Source organism: Silurus meridionalis, chromosome 9 (genome assembly GCF_014805685.1).
Source record: "Silurus meridionalis isolate SWU-2019-XX chromosome 9, ASM1480568v1, whole genome shotgun sequence".
Lineage (NCBI taxonomy): Eukaryota > Metazoa > Chordata > Actinopteri > Siluriformes > Siluridae > Silurus > Silurus meridionalis.
Window position 1 is genome coordinate 14,900,443 of NC_060892.1, and position 19,374 is coordinate 14,919,816.

The 19,374-nt window shown below is 38.9% G+C and overlaps 1 protein-coding gene across 1 annotated transcript; it reads right to left on the bottom strand.

Moving 5' to 3' along the window:
- Positions 1-3,583: 3,583 nt before the first annotated feature.
- ampd3a (adenosine monophosphate deaminase 3a) lies at positions 3,584-18,057 on the bottom strand. The gene is given in 16 exon segments (XM_046857994.1): positions 3,584-4,051; positions 5,687-5,797; positions 7,454-7,627; positions 8,342-8,462; positions 10,583-10,688; positions 10,691-10,745; positions 11,120-11,246; positions 11,970-12,133; positions 12,228-12,359; positions 13,179-13,373; positions 14,672-14,801; positions 15,123-15,342; positions 15,467-15,632; positions 15,947-16,118; positions 16,558-16,780; positions 17,940-18,057. Coding segments are annotated over 16 exon segments (2,316 nt in total). The 5' UTR covers positions 17,962-18,057; the 3' UTR covers positions 3,584-3,853.
- Positions 18,058-19,374: the final 1,317 nt, after the last annotated feature.

Here is a 19,374-nt window from a genome sequence, read left to right on the forward strand (position 1 = left end):
TCTCCCTTAAAAAGAAGCAGGAGACATACCTCAACGGTTCGTCCGTGAACAGTTTAGCCGCTACCCTTAAGAGGATCTGCTGAGAATAGCTTCCTAAAAGGATCGTCATGGGGAAGAAAACGAGAATGAGGCAGGGACTGTCAGCAGCGGTGTATATAGGGAGGGGGGACTCCCGCATCACTGTTGTGATTGGTCTTTCAACCGACAGACATGGTGTGATTGTTGCTTCCAGGATTGATCACACCCGAGGCGATTCCCATAGTGAGATACCGAACAGTCATTTGAAAGAGAACCGTGCCTGTCTAAAACTGGGACACTAGGACTTTTTCGAAGCAGTTTAAGTTAGTGGCTGCGGTTAATGGTTGGGGTGAGATAGAGAGAGTGGTCCAGCTTGCAGCTGCTTTAGATAGTGATGCCCAACAGGTATTGTTGGATGTCCCTAGTAATCTTTTAGGTCCCAAGCACTGCATCAGGCTTTGTTCTGGCATTTCAGGGACACCAAACCCCGGCTCGTCAGTATCAGTATGTGTTTATGGCTGATCTGTGACACCTAGTTTAACACAGTCATCCTACATTCAGCAAGCACGTGAGAGATGCATTGGTTCTGGATGCATTTCTCAGAGGACTAACCCCAGACTGCCTATGACAGGTTTGAATAGTTCAGCCCTCTAACCTTGTGGAAGCCCTAGACCAATCTCAAGTGATCAAGGGGATACTGGAAGAACATTCAAGTAAGGGGGATACTCTTGGCCTGGCTGTCACTACCAAAACCCCCTGTGGATTGGTCTATTGAGAAGACTAGCACAGTCAAGTGCTGTCGAATTGAGGTCCATATAGGTGGGCAATCAGTGCAGGCTTTGCTGTACACCGGCTCTACAGTCACTATTATTCATCCCAGGCATATGATTAAAAGAGTTTTTAATAGCAAGAAGTTTATCAGTATTACATTATAAATTTATCAGTATTACAATATACAACTGCTTTTTTTTCTCTCTCCATACTATTATTAAAGAATAATGTACTACATATACATTTTTATATACTGTACATTATGTGCAATATTGTACAAGTTCTAAAATAAACTGGAAAAAAAGGCCACTAGATGTAGCAGAAAAGCTTTCAAGGTGTTGGATGAACATCCAGCACATTATATACAATGCTACATTGTGTTCAAGTTCAAATACAGTCAGCCCCCAACCTACGAACACTCGAATTTTTGGAGATATGAACACGGCCATGGCCACCCAAAAATCTAAATATATTCAAGAAAACTTTCAAAATCTGTGTGCGCTTTCCACATTTGACAAGCCACAAACAGAGGGCGAAGGAGAAGAACGCCTGGCAGGTATGCATTGTGGGCCCGAGACACATAAGTCACACTCTTCTCAACTTATGGATAATTGACTTACGGTTCCTATCTATTTTGTAAGTCAGAGGCTACATGTAGTATCATATACAGTACACTTAGTAAATGAGGTCTAATGTTTGTGCTTTACTCGACATTGCAGGGATCTGGATCAGGTTCTAATTATATTATTCTTCTATTTGTGAGGAAGACTTACAGTGTAGATCGCAGTGAGGCAGGTTGTTCAGTTTAATTTTTCCAATCAGCACAAGACTGCCACATCAGGTATTACTTAACCTGTTGTGGGCAGTCTTGTGTACAAGGCAGCATGCAATTGTGTATGTATGGCTACAGTCTTGTGGAATTGAGGGTGTGTTGCTGTGACTATGTCTGCAAGCCCAGGGCCCCGGATTTTATGGCATCCACAATGAAGCTTAACCCGTTACACGTCTCATGTCTGTAGGCCATGCGGATCTGCGCTGCATTGGTGCGAAGGATGTCGTTCCCTTCCAGCAAGTCCTTTAAGTAGTTTGTCCCAAGAAAATGCAGGAGAGTATCTATGGATCTATGGGTCTAAGAAACTGAAGAGAACACTCACCTAAATTGGATTGTGCATGGGGGGGTCTATTTATTGTGTGAGGAAGATGCCTGATGACTATACTGTGGTTTTGCACTGGGACCGGCTGGCCACGTACCGAGGAGAATGGCAAACATCAAGGAACAGAAACCCAGGCAGACTGTTGGGGTAACCCATCCTGCGTACAGAGGAGCCCAACACAAAGTGCTGGATAATGTGTGAGGAGGGTGACTCCTTAACCTAGGCTTCTGGAGGGGCCTCTGGACACTCCTGGAGGAGCATCAGGGTGTCTGGGGTTCTTCTCGGACGGTTTGGGTTTGGGGCACGTGAAGATAGCATGATGGGCTCAGGGCGTCCATTGAAGGAAAGAAGACATCACAGAAGAAGCCATCGTGACTTTCCGACTACCCCTTGGGTACGGTGCTGCCTACTTTTGTCCCACAACAGGTTTAAAGAAAAGATGGATCACAGCTTCAGCCCACAGATGTTCTTACACACCACAGTGCTTTGGGGAAATTACTATTCCTTGGGCATGAGAAAACCTAAGGGGAGGCAGTGTGGTGCTGAGACCGTTGGCACCCTGCCATAAATGTGTTTATTATTATTTCCTGCAATTGGGTGTGTGTGTGTAGTTAGTTCGGGTCAGAGAGGAAAGAACTGTTCAGCCTCTGGGTTTTTACTTGTTTTAGGTGAAATTAGGACACCTTCTAATATCCATGTTCTTAGATTGTAAATTTCAGGGAATAAACCACGTCAGTTTACTGCTTTGAAATGGATCTCCGTCTCCTGCCTATTTATTTTTAAAGAGAACACAATGCTACAATATTATAAAGTCACATACAATGTTGTGTACATACAAGCATCCTACAAGTGTCAGTAAGACATCATGAAATATTAATCCAATACTTTTGAAACCAGTATATTTTTTTGCAGGAAACATAGTGTAGACTTAAGAAGGCATTTTACTTTAAATAGGTGTTCGAATAAACAAACTCACAATATCTTTAAACACTCCACAGCAGTCGATCTATGTGCCATGCGTTTAAATTAATCTTTATGGAGGGTGCCAATAATTTAGCACTTTGATGTCATGCACTTGGCAGCTTTAAGATTCAGCTGATCCAATTAAATACTTTTTTCTTTCTCACCTCCTAGCAAACAGTTTCAGTATTACAATATAAACATTTGCTTTTTTTTCCTCTCTCCATACTATTATTAAAGAATAATGTATCACATATACATCTTTATATACTGTACATTATGTGCAATATTGTACAAGTTCTAAAATAAACTGAAAAAAGGCCCCTAGATGTAGCAAAAAAGCTTTCCAGGTGTTGAATAAACATACAGCACATTAGCTACAATGCTACATTGTGTTCAAGCTCGAATAGTATCATATACAGTACATTCAGTAAATGAGGTCCAACGATCCTGCTTCACTCTGCATTTCAGGGATCTAGATTAGGTTCTTATATTATTCATCTATTTGTGAGTATCTAGTGTTTATGTATGTATTTATAAATTGTGCATTTAAAACATAACACATATTCAAGCCTACTCTACAGTTTTTCATGTCTCAAGTAATTTTTGTTGAACAGTTATGATCACCTCCAACAGGGGGCATTACATTGGCTTTTCCTCAGTCCCTGCCATGCTTCATCTCAAGTTTCACACTTTATTTTTTTATATGTCAGTGACAGTTTGTACAAGGAAATGATTAAATCTCAAACGGATCCACTGCTCAGTACAAATCCGCAGGCCACAGTGAACACGCATGCAGACCAAGACTCACATGGAAGACTTACAGTGTAGATCTCAGTGAGGCAGGTTGTTCGGTTTTTGTTTTTCCGAGCAGCAGAAATTAAGTAATACCTGACGTAGGCAGTCTTGTGCATAAGGCAGCATGCAAGTGTGTGTGTATGGCTACAGTTTTATGGCGTGGAGGGTGTTTTGTTCTGACTATGCAAGGCCAGGGCCTCGGATTTCATGGCTTCTACCAGGAAGCTGAGCTCGTTACACAACGTCTCGTGTCTGTAGGCCATGCGGATCTGCGCCACATTGGTGCGACGGATGTCGTTCCCTTCCGGCCCGTCCTTCAGGTAGTTTTCCCCAAGAAAGTGCTTCTTCTCCTGTTGAATTATAGTACAAATAATTAGAATAAGAATAATAAATTCCTTCCTATATAAACATTTATCTTGTTACTGTAGGGCATATGGCATTTTACTTTCATTTAGGGCTGTAACGATTCCTCAAGTAATTTGATTACAAAAATGTATTGCTTCGTTTAGTCCATTTAAATAAACACGGAGCACTGTGTTTCCCATGGACCATTATTACTGACGCACAACCCGCTAAACTCTCTGACCTCACTGGAATGCTCTAGACAGGTAACACAGAAGATGCCGCAGAATGAAAAATGGAGGAATGGAGAGAAAACAGTGAAGGGTGTGGAGAAGATTCAGGCCAAAGAACACGACAGAAAGTTTCCAAAGTTTGGGATCATTTTAAACTAAAACAAAGAAAACACTGTACAGTGCGGTTACCCTTTTTAAAGTAATTTAAAAAGTCCCTCCTCAGTGGCGGTGTAGCGCAGGTAGTGGAGCACGTTTTTAAAGCTGGTGATAAATACACAGATTTAGTGCGTGGAAAATTTCAAGAAAAAAAACACAAGAAAACCACATCACAATACTGTAGGAGATTTAACAAATAAATACATAAGTGACAATAATTGAGTTTTATTAAACAAATAGTTTCCCATAACTTCAACTCTACATGGCCACTGCGGAAGGACTTTTTAAATGCTCTGTGTTTGTATTTTGATGTCATATGCATATTAAATGCACTCAATAGGTTTAATTTTCTATTTTTTTATTTATTTATATTTTTCTAAAAAAAGATAAAAAATATGACTTGTTAATTTTTAGAGATCCATCTTATTTTCTCCTTCTTATTTAGTATTGTTCTTTAATAAAGAAAAAAGACTTACTTTCGATTAATCGATGGAATAATCATAAGAAAACTAGATTACTAAAATAATTATTAGCAACAGCCCTACTTGAATTTCTTAAAAGGTTTAAATAATTGTTTTTAAATGTTGCTGATGTTTAGTATTTTTAGAAGCCACTATAAGGACAAAAGTTTTTGAACAACTACACCATAAGAAAGAATGTGCTTTTTGAACATCCTATTAAACATTTAGTCCCCATTTCCTGTTATAATAACCCCTACACTTCTGAAATGATGTTCCAATAGATTTTTAGTGTGGTTGTGGAGTTCACCTATGTACAACTGCACAGAACTGCACTTGATAGTGTTGAACTACATTTACTAGAGTTGAACTACACAGCTTAAAATGTACTTTGTATTTAGTATTAATTTACATTATATACCATTTATTGAACATTGATAGATTTTGTGGAACATATAAATTAGTCACTCACTTTTTTTCCCCTCTCACAAACCTAAGACAAAAATATGCAGCTTGTCGGTTTAATGATAAACCACAAATTGTGAACTCTTCTGCCTGAATATTTTTCCTTAAAGCAGTGAATTTACTCATACAAAAGGCTTTGTAAGCTGTTGTAATACAAATGAGAATGTAATGAAAATGAGTGCATTTAGATAAACCTGGGATCCTGGAAATTAATCAGCAGTTTCTGACCAATCACAATCAAGAATCTGGAATTAAACTAAAGGCCCACAAGAAAGATAGAACAAAGAACGGCATGGCTCTCGCTGCGATACCTTTCAGTAAAGAGACTTACCTGATGAGATAGGCCGCTCTGCAGCACGCTGTTTCTGGCAATTTCACATAAATCACACGTACTCAGCTTCCACAGCTGGGCTGCAATAGCGTACTCCTCCATCAGCGCTTCCTGCAACACAACAAGAGCTTCTTATCATTTTTCAATCATTATCATTGTATTAATGAGGTTTTACAATCACATTTATTTATGCAAATCACATATAGCACAGAGTCAAATTTCTCTGAAGAATGCTGTAGCATCTCTTTGAATAAATCTGTGGGAGAGTTTATGCTCATTTGAACGTTTAAGAAACAAAGATTTAACAGGTTTTGTTAGATTAAATTTTTTTTTTTATGTTTTGTAATCATTTTTCATGAGTTCCTTGTTTGTCCTGAGCAGTTCAAATGCCCATTTCCAAAAACTGTACATTACTTGGTTTATCAGCATCTTTTGTATGTTTGAACTCTTTCAGACAGTGTTTATATATATTTTAGTATCAATCTTTTTTATTATTTACAATCGAGGGACTCGTATACGACTAACACAAAAGATGCAATCCAGATTCTCAAAAATCCGAGTTGTTAAGATGTTAGACTTCTAATCTGAGGTCATGATTTCAAATCCCAGATCCCCCAAGCTTCCACTGCAGGGCCCTAAGCAAGACCCTTAACCCTCAACTGGTCAGTTGTATAGATGAGAAAATTGTAAGTAACTATGGATAGGGTCCTCTGCCAAAAATGCTGTAAATGTCAAGAAACACCACAATGCATTAAGAGCTGGCAAGTATCAACCTTTTGAGATCAAGATTGATGTAAGATGTTATTTATTTGTCTACTGGAAAAATGTAGATATATTTCTGATATAAAAACACATCAATATGGATGCCAACTTTTGAGTTCTGCCCAAGTTTTTGTTGCTAATAGTTAAGTTGTGTCCAAATGAGTTAAAAAATAAATATCATATATATATATATATATATAATATACACACATACAGTGGAACCTCGGGTTACGAACGCCCCGGCATACGTATAATTCAGGTTACGAATCGCAGTTCATAAAAAATGTTGCCTCTAGTTACGAGAAATTTTTTAGGATACGAGCGTTGCGCACGGAAAAATCGCAGGCAGGTTAGTTTTTTTACATATCGCCACGTGCTCTCGCTGCGCTCTCGTGCAGCACATACACATCCGCTCGTCGCTTTAACAGTGTGGAATTACTGAACTTTAAATACTGTACGTATTCCTATCACCATGCCGCCAACAAAGTAGCCTGATGGAAATTCTCCTTCCAAACAATAACTCTCCTCCTCCCGCTTTCACGGACGTCGTCTCCATCATGCACGCAGCGAGACTTCTTAAAGGTAAGGTACCATTTAAAGATTTATTTTTTATATGTTTATATGTTTTTATATGATACGATTTCAATATAACATGTTAAAAGTAAATAATATTAGTGAATATTGGCGTTATTGTTTTTTAAGAAACACTTTTTGGGTGTCCAGAACGAATTACCGAAGTTTCTATTCATTCTTATGGGAAAATTTGTATCGGGATACGAGCTTTTCAGGTTAAGAGTAAAGTGATGGAACCAATTAAACTCGTAACCCGAGGTTCCACTTTATATATATATATATTAAAATAAACCATTTGTATTTGGTAAATTATAAAATGTTATTTAAGATACAAATTTCTAACAAAAAAGGGGGGTGCAAACTTTTGCACTAAATGGTACTTCATTCCAATGTTAATTGTTCTGATACAGCATGTCATTTTCAGGTGCTGACCTTGGTGTAGTGGAACTGCATGGGGTCATCAGTGGACAGAGACACACACAGACCCTTGTGCAGAAACTCTCGCAGTGGGTTCTTTGAGTACTCCAAGAACAGACTGTTGTTACTTAGGGGGGACATGGCGATGGGTACCTGGGCCAGGTAGTACAGGTACTGAAGGACAGGGCTCTGAGAACACACACACAGTTTATATACAATATGACAGCATGGGTCAAATTATTTAATATTAAAGCAGTACAATTGCACAATATTTGTTGGACCCATGTGCAAAGGATGAACGTAATAAAAAAAAAAAACTAAGAAAGAAAGATTTACCCAAATTCACCATCTGACAAATAGTAGTAGTTTAAACTACAGCAAAATATAGAGTTATTTATTAACCAATTTAACCAAGAAGCAGTAAACACTAATAAACACCAATAAATTCAATCACTATTTGGTGTGACAATATTTCTGGCAAAAATAGCAGCCTTCTTCTCTATCTGTTGCCTTTTTATTCATACTGATTCAATAACGCATAAAACAATATAAAATAAGCATCTATAACCAAAAATAGTAATTTTTTGGCAATGTACTGTGTATATTAGACGGAAGGAAACCACAGGCTGTAGTATATAAGGGGAAGTGGTAGTGGAGAGGTTAAGACCTTCAGATTGGAAGGTCTGGAGTTAAAATCTTATTAACATCAACCTCAACTCTCAACTGTTTAATTCTACGAATGAGATAAGGATTAAGGCGTCTGACAAATGCAATAAATGTAAATGTCTGTAATATAAATACTATTGAGAGACAGTCATTGGTAGGTAATGAGCAAAAGAAATTGATAAACTATCCTGTGTGAGTGTGAGAGAGAGAGAGAGAAAGCGAGAGCGCGCACTTTACCTTCTTAAGGTTAAGGCCATGAGAGATGTTATCTGCAGTGAGAAAAGCTGAAACCAGATGAGTGATGGAGCCAGCTTCACCGCAATGTGGACGGAACTGGAAGGTACTCATATCTCTTTCCCTACACACAAACACACACAAATGAGGTGCAAATCTTTGCTGATTGCTGGGGAATTAAAATTATACCTGCAATTCAGGGTTACAGTCAATCATTTTACTAATAATACAGGGTGTGCAAACTTTTGCACACAGCTGTATGTAGTGGGTACTGTATGTGCTCTATACTGAAGGTAAAAAACAGACCCCAACAAATGTGTCTTGTTACAGGGAAATAATCAATGACATAGTGATGGGGTGTGACGAAACAGTTACTATTACACTAATGACAGGTTTTCTATAAAAGCAAGTCACAAAGTGGTCTATATTCACAATTTGCCCTCCATTTTTATATATATATTTATTAGATTTTTTTTTTTGATTGTGTATTTGCCTACAAGTCTTTCTGAATGAGAAGTTACTATAGAATAGTTGCATATATATATATATATATATATATATATATATATATATATATATATATATATATATATATAAATAAATAAATAAAACTGAAACCCTATGCCACATATGCCAATAATACAATGGTAATTATAGAAGACACCAGTGGCAGATTGTGCATTTGGTACCCGGGCCTTCAGTGGGGATTTACCAGACTTAATCCACCTCTTAATACCACCACTATCACATCGTGATTTTAGAAACCATCAATAGTGTAGTGCAAAATAACAACACCTGGCAACACAGAGAGAGGGGCATTTCACATATTAAGGGTAAATACCATTTTACTAACGCAAGAAACCCAGTTAAGACGACTCCAAACCTCTACACTACAACCACAACTGTACCACCTACATCATCTGAAGCAGTTCTGAATCAATATTTATCTAATAACATGACGAAAACATAAAAATGTAAAAGAAACATAACATATTTACCAAAGATGTCACTGTCCTCACAATGTCTCAAAATGTATTTTTAAGAATGTCCGAATGCAAATCAATTTCTCTTCCTCCGTAGGCATAAAGAAGTCTAACTCTACAGACATGTTTTGCCAGTTGAACTTGGCTATAACAGTTTCCCTCTGACCAACCAATCAGAGGACGAAAAAATGCTGACGCTATTTTGGGCCAGCTGAAATCTAAATGGTTAAAGAATCAGACCCATTGATTATATTCTTTATGGTAAAAGGCCAGCAGGACTGACTTTGAAGGCCCTGGGCAGATTAGATTGACATGGCAGCACATAGAGGCTGAAATCTGATTGGACAAAATAATATAACATCCACATACACGTACTGGAAACAGAGCAGCCAAAAGAAATAAAGAGAATAAACTGTTGGGAATAAATTAATACAATTTCAACAAAAATTAGAATTTAGGTTGTAAATGTAGGTCAGTGCTCATGATGGTGTTTAGGCCAGCAGAGAAGACTTTGCTGGCCCTGACCGCCCGCCACTAGAAGGCACTAATACAGTACACACACACACACACACACACACACACACACACACATACATGCAGTACAGACCAAAAGTTTGGACACACCTTGTGTGTCAAACTTTGGTCTGTACTGTATATATATATATATACAGTACAGACCAAAAGTTTATATATATTATATATACAGTACAGACCAAAAGTTTGGACACACCTTCTCATTCAAAGAGTTCTCTTTATTTTCATGACTATGAAAATTGTAGAGTCACACTGAAGGCATCAAAACTATGAATTAACACATGTGGAATTATATACATAACAAAAAAGTGAACTGAAAATGTCATATTGTAGGTTCTTCAAAGTAGGCATCAAGAGAATGCCAAGAGTGTGCAAAGCAGTAATCTAAACAAAAGGTGGCTACTTTGAAGAACCTACAATATGACATATTTTCAGTTGTTTCACACTTTTTTGTTATGTATATAATTCCACATGTGTTAATTCATAGTTGTGATGCCTTCAGTGTGACTCTACAATTTTTATAGTCATGAAAATAAAGAGAACTCTTTGAATGAGAAGGTGTGTCCAAACTTTTGGTCTGTACTGTACATACATATACACCAAACCGTTGACCTTTCACATCCCCCAGAGATTATTCAGAGTACCTCTAATCCCATGTTTTGATATGATGTTCTCAAGGAAAGTTCTGGTACAGGCTTAAAAAAAACAGGAAGGGGGCACTACTAACCTGCGCAGATTGTTGAGCACCATGATATTGGCATACATGTGGAAGAGGTAGTAGCTATAAGGTGGGTTCTCTTCGGTGGTCCATTGCTCAGGTTTGGGGCTCTTGTAGAGAACATGTGATCACTGTGCTTGGACTCGTCATCCACACTGTCAAAGCCGTTTACCTAGAGGTGGAGAAAACAAACGTGAAGAGGAGAAAGGGGAAAAGTTTTGTTTCATGGTTCATGTGAAGCTGTTCCTTAAGTAAAGTTGTTTAAAGAAATGTTGTCAAACATGAAATGTCGCTATAAACACCGGAATGAAAATGCAATGTTAAAAATGCAACAAAAAAATAATAATAAATCTTTAGAGTGCTCACAGAATCTTCAAACTGCTTACTGAAACTGCCCATGATTGTTTTCCTAAGACCATGCCTGAGTGTTTCATGCATAACATTCTTTAATATTCTATGGTTAAATTTCAAGTCACTAAGAAGATAAACTATACGTGTCTGTGTGTGTGTGTGTGTGTGTGTTTATGTTAATTTAAACCCACTCACATATTTAAGAAACACATGCAGCTCTTTGTGCTTCTGCGGGTTTACCGTCGCCTCAAACAAAGGTAGGAAGATGTTCTCGAGCATCTTGGCAAAGTTGGGAATCAGCTTACGTGACATGAAAATATCACTGTAAGGAAGGAAATGGCACAGGAATATTATATATATATATATATATATATATATATATATATATATATATATATATATATATATATATATATATATAAGGGGTTGTTTAAAATTTCCTACTATATATATATATATATATATATATATATATATATAATCTACATCAGGGATGGGCAGTTTATAGTGATGAGGGCCATCATTTTTTCTCCTTCATACAAGGGGGCCAGATTATTAATCCAGACTAACACATTTAACAGAATTTCTCGATTTACTCTTTGAGGGAACTCAATGTACAATTAATGCAATGAGTTCATTAACTATAAAACTTGTGCAGTTGTACTCATTTAAATGGCCAACTTTGTTGAATAATAAGCAAACGTATACATATAAAAAACATAGAAAGACCATATAAAGACCATTCTTGATTAGTAGCCAAGAGATATCAAACTACCCTCAGACAACAGTTAAAAGTGCTATTTAAAACAGTTATTAAATAGACAGTCATCCCCCAAACCTGGATGAGATCTTTCTTCCGTTTTCAAAGAAACTGAAAGAAACTCAAGAGATTTGGAACAATATATGAGTTAGTGAATGATGAGCGATTTTTTTTTCATTTTTTGGGTGAACTATCCATTTAAGAAATAAATAAATACTGAATATAAGAACAATTCAGTACATACGGTTCCCCAAACACATATTACGGCTAATAACCTGCACTTACTATATCCTGGGCACCTGAATGACCCAGCGCATGTTGGGGGAGTAGACCTTTTGCTGAATAAACCAACGGGAAAGACTGTCCCACTCCTCTGGGGAGCGTCCGTAGATTGAGAGGCGGGGCTCTGCGTGCTGGTATTTACTCTCCTCCAGCTCATGAGCGACTTCCTGTCATTACAAAGGGTGTGAAGCAGACACTGATGCATCAAAAAGTCGGATAAATCTGATAGATTAGATTTGATTTTAGAGAGGAACACTGTACCTTTATCATACGTGCAAAGTACTCTCCCTCGATGTAGTTGTCCGTTTTCAGGTATATTTCTCGCAACTCGCTTGCTCCCACCGGATTGTATTTGGAGTTGAACTTGTCAAAGCGATGAAATGTCTGCCTGCCCTGTATGAGGGAAACAAAGAAAGGTGCTTGTACTTTACAGCAGTGGTCCACAAACCCCAGGCTGCGGACCGGCACTGGTCCATGGGTCAATTGTTACCGGGCCGCTCAGAAATAATACATAACTTACATTGTTTCCGTTTTATTTATGATCTGATTCTGAACAATGTTTTATTCTGGAAAATTACCTCCGCCACATCTGTCTATGACTCAGTCTTGATGCATGTCAAGATGCTTGCCTCGGTCACATGTCTTACCTATATCCGCTACCTTCTTAAAGGGGCTGCTCCGGCTCGTAACACATAATACATTAATGCTAAATTGAAACCCCAGCTAGCAAAATGAACAAAAACAACACAGTGGATTCACGTTTATTATTATTATATTTAGAAAATAACAGTTTTTATGCCGGTCATATCATTGGTTCGTGGTGCAAAAAAGGATGGGGACGGCTGCTTTACAGCACAGTGAAATGTTAGGACATCCCAGCGATGTTAGGAAGCTGGGGGTCAGAGCACAGGGTCAGCCATGTTTCAGCGCCCCCTGGATCACAGAAGGTTACGAGCTTTGCTCAAGGGCCCCAAGAGTGGAATCTTGGCGATACCAGGGCTTAAACTTCCAATAGGCAACCCAGAGCCTTAACCAATGAGATACCACATAATGCTGGCTCATGTTGGCATCAAAGTGCAGAGGAGAAAACATTTTTCAGACCAGGGTTTAATGGTACAGCATTTTCAAAAAAAATATGGATAAGTAATATTCAAAAGAGACCGTGATAACATGTACTATATCATATGCCAAGATGCACCTAGAAGCGCTTACAGCATGTACATCCAATGAGTCCACAGTGAGGTCGTAAGGGTCCATTTGGAGGTTATTGAAGACCTGTTTAAGGGTTAGTTTCTTCCCGGCCGTCTCCTGTACCACACGATCTGCGTCTGTCTCATAGGTGGTTTGGATGAATTTAAGCAAATGTTTCTGGTTCATGCAGGCTGCAGCATGGATGTGAGTGTCAACCTGTGAACAGCCAATAACAAACAGGACAGATTTATAAATACGGAACAATACACTGTCCACACCAAAACTAATGAACTTTACACAGGCTTTAACGAAAGACACTAAATGCAATATGTTGCGCTTCTATTAGGAGCATAGCGGTATTTTGGGAAAAGCATGTTACTGCATTCTTCTGCTATTACTGCGTGTGTGTGTGCGTGTGAGACTGAGGATTACGTCCTTATTATTTTCTGATGCTCATTTCTAAGTTTCTGTGACTAACCCATAACGCTGTTTGCCAAGAAAAATTAAAAAAGCACCAGTTTTGGAAACCTGTCTGTGCTTGATATGATTTCTGTTGCAACTGGAGTTAGCGAGCTCTCCCTTCACTCTGACTCAACGCGCTACAACGGCTTGTATCTAAACAGTAGCCGACCAAGTAAGTCATTGTTCACTGTCTTCCTCCTTCCTTTCACAACTACAGTGGTACCTTGACCTACGAGTGCATTAATGTACAAGTTTTCCGAGGTACGAGTTTTCCGAGGATTTTTTTGCTTTGTTACGCGAGCAAAAAATTAATGTACGAGCTCGAGACGCTGCTGCTAGATGGTCAAGCGAAGCCAGAAAGCGCAGATTGTGACGAAATTTAAGATAAGCGAAGAAGAAAAAGTAAAAATTTAAAAGTTTAGGGATACGTAGTGTACAGGAGTGATAGTAAAAACGAGTTTTACCTCCGCTTATCGCCTCTACCTCCCCTCCACACACACACACACACACACACACACACACACACCCCACCGGCGTTTTCGTTAGCTCAAGTCGTCTCATCTCCAAGGAAAATACTCTTTCTATTATGTTTTTATACAAGATTTGTTATTTAGAAATGTATTTTCCAATTTAATAACATGAAACATAAAAACAGGGTGTCCTTTTGAGGGTTGGAACGGATTAATGCCATTTTAAGTATTTTTTATATGGAAAATTTGATGTGCGAGCAAATTGAGATACGAGCTCGTCCACGGAACAAATTAAACTCGTAGGTCAAGGTACCACTGTATTTCTCTGGGAAATTTATCCTCTGTCATCTTTTGGTGAGGTGTGTGCGTGAGGGTGAGGTGCGTTTTTTCGTTTCCGTTCGGTCTAATGTTATGTCGCTCAGTTTTTTGCTTGAAGTTTGTGAATCCGTGAAAAGCCCAGGAAAGATCCATAAATAAGCCGCTTCGTTGTTTAAGACGCGGGGTTCAAAACGTGGGAAGAAAGTAGCGGCTTATAGTCCGAAAAATACGCTATATGATTCCTAATACGGATACACGTCATACCTTCCTGACATTGTAGAAATCCCGATGTGAGACACCTTTGAGTTCTTTGAGCTCAGCCATTTCATTCAACATCTCATGCAGGTAGAACTTCGAGCTCAGAAAGTTTAGTCGTCTGTGGCAGTACGTCTTTCTGAAATTAAAGAAAATACATTTTGCACATGCAAGTTTACATGAGATTGATCTTTTTTTCTTTAAAAGTGTAGTCACTGTCTAACTGTAGCAGCATTTTTTTGGTCCTTTCAAAGCCACATCGACAAAACACAATAAAAAAAGGGGTTATTTTTTTTAGCAGGCGTCATTATTAAGGATAAACGATTATTTTTCTTATTTTAAAAAGTCTGGAATATGCCAGAGACTACAGGTTCCTGAAGCTACCCAAATAAGAGAACTTGACCGAATATTATACCTTCTTCCAAATTACTGAACACAACTTTAATGCTAACACACTCACGTGGGTCCATCTATGATCATGGCCAGTACGTAGCTCATGTCAATGGCAAATGTCTCAAGGTCAGGGTATGGCAGACAGTGGGGTTTGTTTTTCTTGAGAGCCGCTGCATTCTCATACACGTATACAATCCCATCCCTCATTTTCAGCATGTAACTCAAGTTCTCGGGAATGTTCTCCATGCTATAGGGGTCCTCTCCTTCCCGAGGGCATGGGCAGATGACTGCACAGTTCATAGACATGAAGTGAAGAATGACATGGAAGGGGAAAAAAAAAAAAAAACCAGATACGATAACAAAAAGACTTGTTTTTAAACATATTTCATCTCAATAAGTGCACACAGATACCTGGTTGGACATCATCTTCTTCTTTCCACTTTTGGTTCTCAGCACTGCGCAAGAACTTTCCGGTTGTCTGGGGGAAACGGTGGTACGCCAGCTTTGAGTATTTCTCCCGAATAAATAACGCCTTCAGAAGACTTTTAGCGGCTTGCTCGTAGTCCTCCACAGTGATCTGGAGTGGTTTTATATGATATAGTCAGTGATTTTAGGAGCGGTTCGCTAAAGCCAGCTGAATACAACTAATTTCTTCAGTCTTCCCTATGAGGTGACACCTCCAAAACAATACTGCTAATGCAACGGCAGAATATTTCAGCTGAACTGACAGGCAGGTAAAAACACCTTATCTTAAATGTTTGTTTGGTTGGTTTTATCATCCTTTATCATGCTAATTTACCCACAATGGTGATCCTTAAAAAAAAAAATCACTGATTACACCTTTAATGAAAATCCAACAATGAAACTGAGTGTCTGAGTGAACAATCTCACCCCAGCACAGTAATCCCCACTGATGGTGACTCTCTGGTACTCAGGAAACTTGTCTGGGATGGAGGTAAAGGTGGAGGAAGGTGACACAAGCGGTGTGGGTGTCGCTTTTCCACAATCCACGACATGAGGTATTTGCATGGACTGAGATCGAATCAACTTAAAGCTCTTCTTCCTGCATGTTCAAGGAGAAGCCCATCTTACTTGTCTTGTTTTAAAGAAGCAATGTGTAAGTAATGTGTAATATAAGACAAACTGCAAGACAAACTGCAATTTGAATAGAAAGTGACAAGCTTTCCCCCGTCCCAAAACCGACTATACCAACCTGCAACTTTGTTATATTAATTTTAAAAAATGGGGTGGGACCAAGCAGCTTTGCTATTGCTAGTGGAGGACGAGACTAATGTTTAGGCTAAAGAAACTGAAATAAGGAAACTACACAGATACCTGGTCTTAAAGGATTCTTTAAAATATTACTGCTACATGCTGAGAAACAAATCGCAGATTATACCTTTAATTCATTAATTTACAACTGAATTAATTTACAAATCTAATATTCTGTCTCTAAAACTACATCAGAAGATTCTAGGTGGTAAAATTCTGCCCATGCTGACCTCTTGACTGACTCCTCCGAATGCTCTTCGGCCAGCTCTCGAAGGAGCTCCCTCTCTTTTGCCTGCTGAAGGCCAATAGGACAGTCTTCAGGCACTGTATACATGGAGGTGGCATCTTTATTCTCTTCGTCCTTCAGCGCAGAGGCGTACACCTTTTCAGCAATCAGTCGCACCTCCTCATCTACATCGCTCAGCGTGACCTTGGGGAATTGCCGGGCCATTTCTGCAGAAATACAACAAATGTTATTCATATGCTTGGGCTCTTACAAGCAGCTGGCATTAAATGAGGAACTTTGACCTGGATCAACATACTTGTTACAGAATAGCAATAATCCAGCTCTATTCAACATCGTCTCTTATGACACATTCCTTAGGATGAGCTCTTTTATATGTATTAAGGAGGCCTCTCGCTCACTGCCATGCTCATAATCACCCCTTGAACAGGTGCTCATATTTAATATCATTTTTAGTCACTAAACATTTTTTTTTCAAGTTAAGTCTCAAATAAGGCACCAAAATGCGCTATGATGCGCACATCCGGCAATTAAAACTGTCCGTGTGGAAACATAGCAAAAGTTCTGTTCGGTATCCTGATGATTTACATAATTAAAAACACCATAATTACAAAACAATGAAAACATTTACAAGAATATTTTGTCTTTATGCTCTACTCTCTTTATGAGGAGACTGATGGTCTCACTAATAATTAATTTACATCTGCATAAAACAATGTTTTAATGTAAAAGAGATCTTCCTTCATCTTGGTGCCTTGATTAGCAGAAAAGACTTTCAGCTACTAAATGCTATACATGCATTAATACAGAGCAGTGTATAAAGCTAAATCCTCTAAACCCTGTTCCTATTCTGATGCTGGTGGATCCGGTATCACAGTTCTAGTTATGATTTGGCTGATGGTAAAAGGCTCGACTGTTTGTTGTCCTTTCTCATGCAGAAATGTCAAGGTTTGCATTAAGGACAGAATTGTAAAAGAGTACACATTCCTGACGTGCCTGTGTTGTGTTGTGTTGAGTTGTGTTGTACTGCACTGTGAGATACTGCGCTATTCACTCACTCAACAGTGAGTCCCAAACCTTCATACTGTACATTCACACAAACCACAAGCAGCTGTACACACTCCAGCAGGCTCGTGTGTATAATTCACATTAGACACGAATGCGCTATTATAGAAAGCCGGTTGTGCAGAGTCATACAGCACACCCTGCCTGTCCTAGAACTGGAGCGTTTCTCGCTGCTATCCTGCACTGTGGAGGACGCATTACGACCCTTTAATGCAGAAACTCCGCTTCGACCCATTAATCTTCCTCCTACGCTAAACAATTGATCATGGTCAACCCCCCCAGTAGAAGTGCACTTATCCTTACCATCAGCTCCTGTTACTGCCATCTCAGATCCTGCTTCAACTCTGTGCTGTACGTATGTTATGTATAATATAACCCAGTCTCTGTGAGTGTATGTGCATGTGTTGTATCTCAGGTCCGGTCTCACTCTGAGCTGCCGCTACGTTGTGGCACTGCATTTGTTTTCTTTAGCGTCCACATCTCTCTCTATTTTAAGCGGCCATCGGCATCATTTTTCACAACAGCCCCTAATCCTAAACACACACACACACACACACACACACACACACACACACACACACACAAACCTCCAGCTCATGCCATAAGCCTTGAACGCACACCTCTACGTACCCCCATGTACAATCTGTTCCTGTTTTCCTCCACCACAGAGCTTCATCCTGTCCTGTCAGTCATGTCCTCTATAACCTACATCAGTCCTACATTAAATCTCCATTCGATCCTTTATACCAGGTTTTTTTTTGTAATGACTTGATCCAATTTATTTGCTCTTTGCATTTGAAAAACATAGCGTTTGCTTTTTTATCCATCAATCTTTCAATACTGTATATAGTTCAAAAACATTGGGGGGAGGGGCTTAAATCTGACTGGTCAGATGTTCTTGATTCATTTTCTATAATCTAGGAGATCTAACCGGCTGTAAATCATGGCTATATACTAATTAATAACTATAGTAATAATTATGAAAACTCTACATATTATAGTAAGGTTCAAAGGCCAGATTAAAGCTGAAGCAATATTGTAAGGAAGAAAATAAAAAAAGAAAAATTCCTCTGACCCCTGATTGCTGCTGCGGAGGGTCACATCATTTACTAAAGCAAAGGCTCATGCGTCTTTTCTGACAAAAAGGCAAATCGCTTTTGGATACTTTTACTAGATAAATAAATGTAAAACCTGGATGATTGTTTAATTGGGTACTACAATTCAATCGGATCAAGCGCAAATGCAGAAATACACAAAAAAATTTAAGACTTCGCAAACTTTCTATCAGCAGTCTCAGCGTTGACCCTTGAAACATGAGCAATGCAGCTCAAAATAAATAGTCCTGCCAGTCTCAAACTGGGTTTGTAACAGATCCCTGTATTATTCTCTCGCCAACAACTGCATCACACACATGCATGCACACACAGACACACAAACACCTGTGCAGCAACTTGAAACTGCTGAAGGCACTTTGGCTCTGTTTACAGCATGAACAATATAATAATCCTCTCCGGAGCATAAGCTCGAGCTGCACACAGTGTGTGTACGAGACAACAAGTAAAGGGCGGAGGGTGAGGATTACATGAGACGCTTGTTGTTTGTCCTCTTTGCTTCTGATTACTGATCATCTCAGTTGTCTTTATCCACCTCATCAAACAAGGCTCCAGACTAAACAAGCTGTTCTACCACACAGTATATAACCAGCCAAATGCTGGACATGCAGGGTCTTTATCGGGTC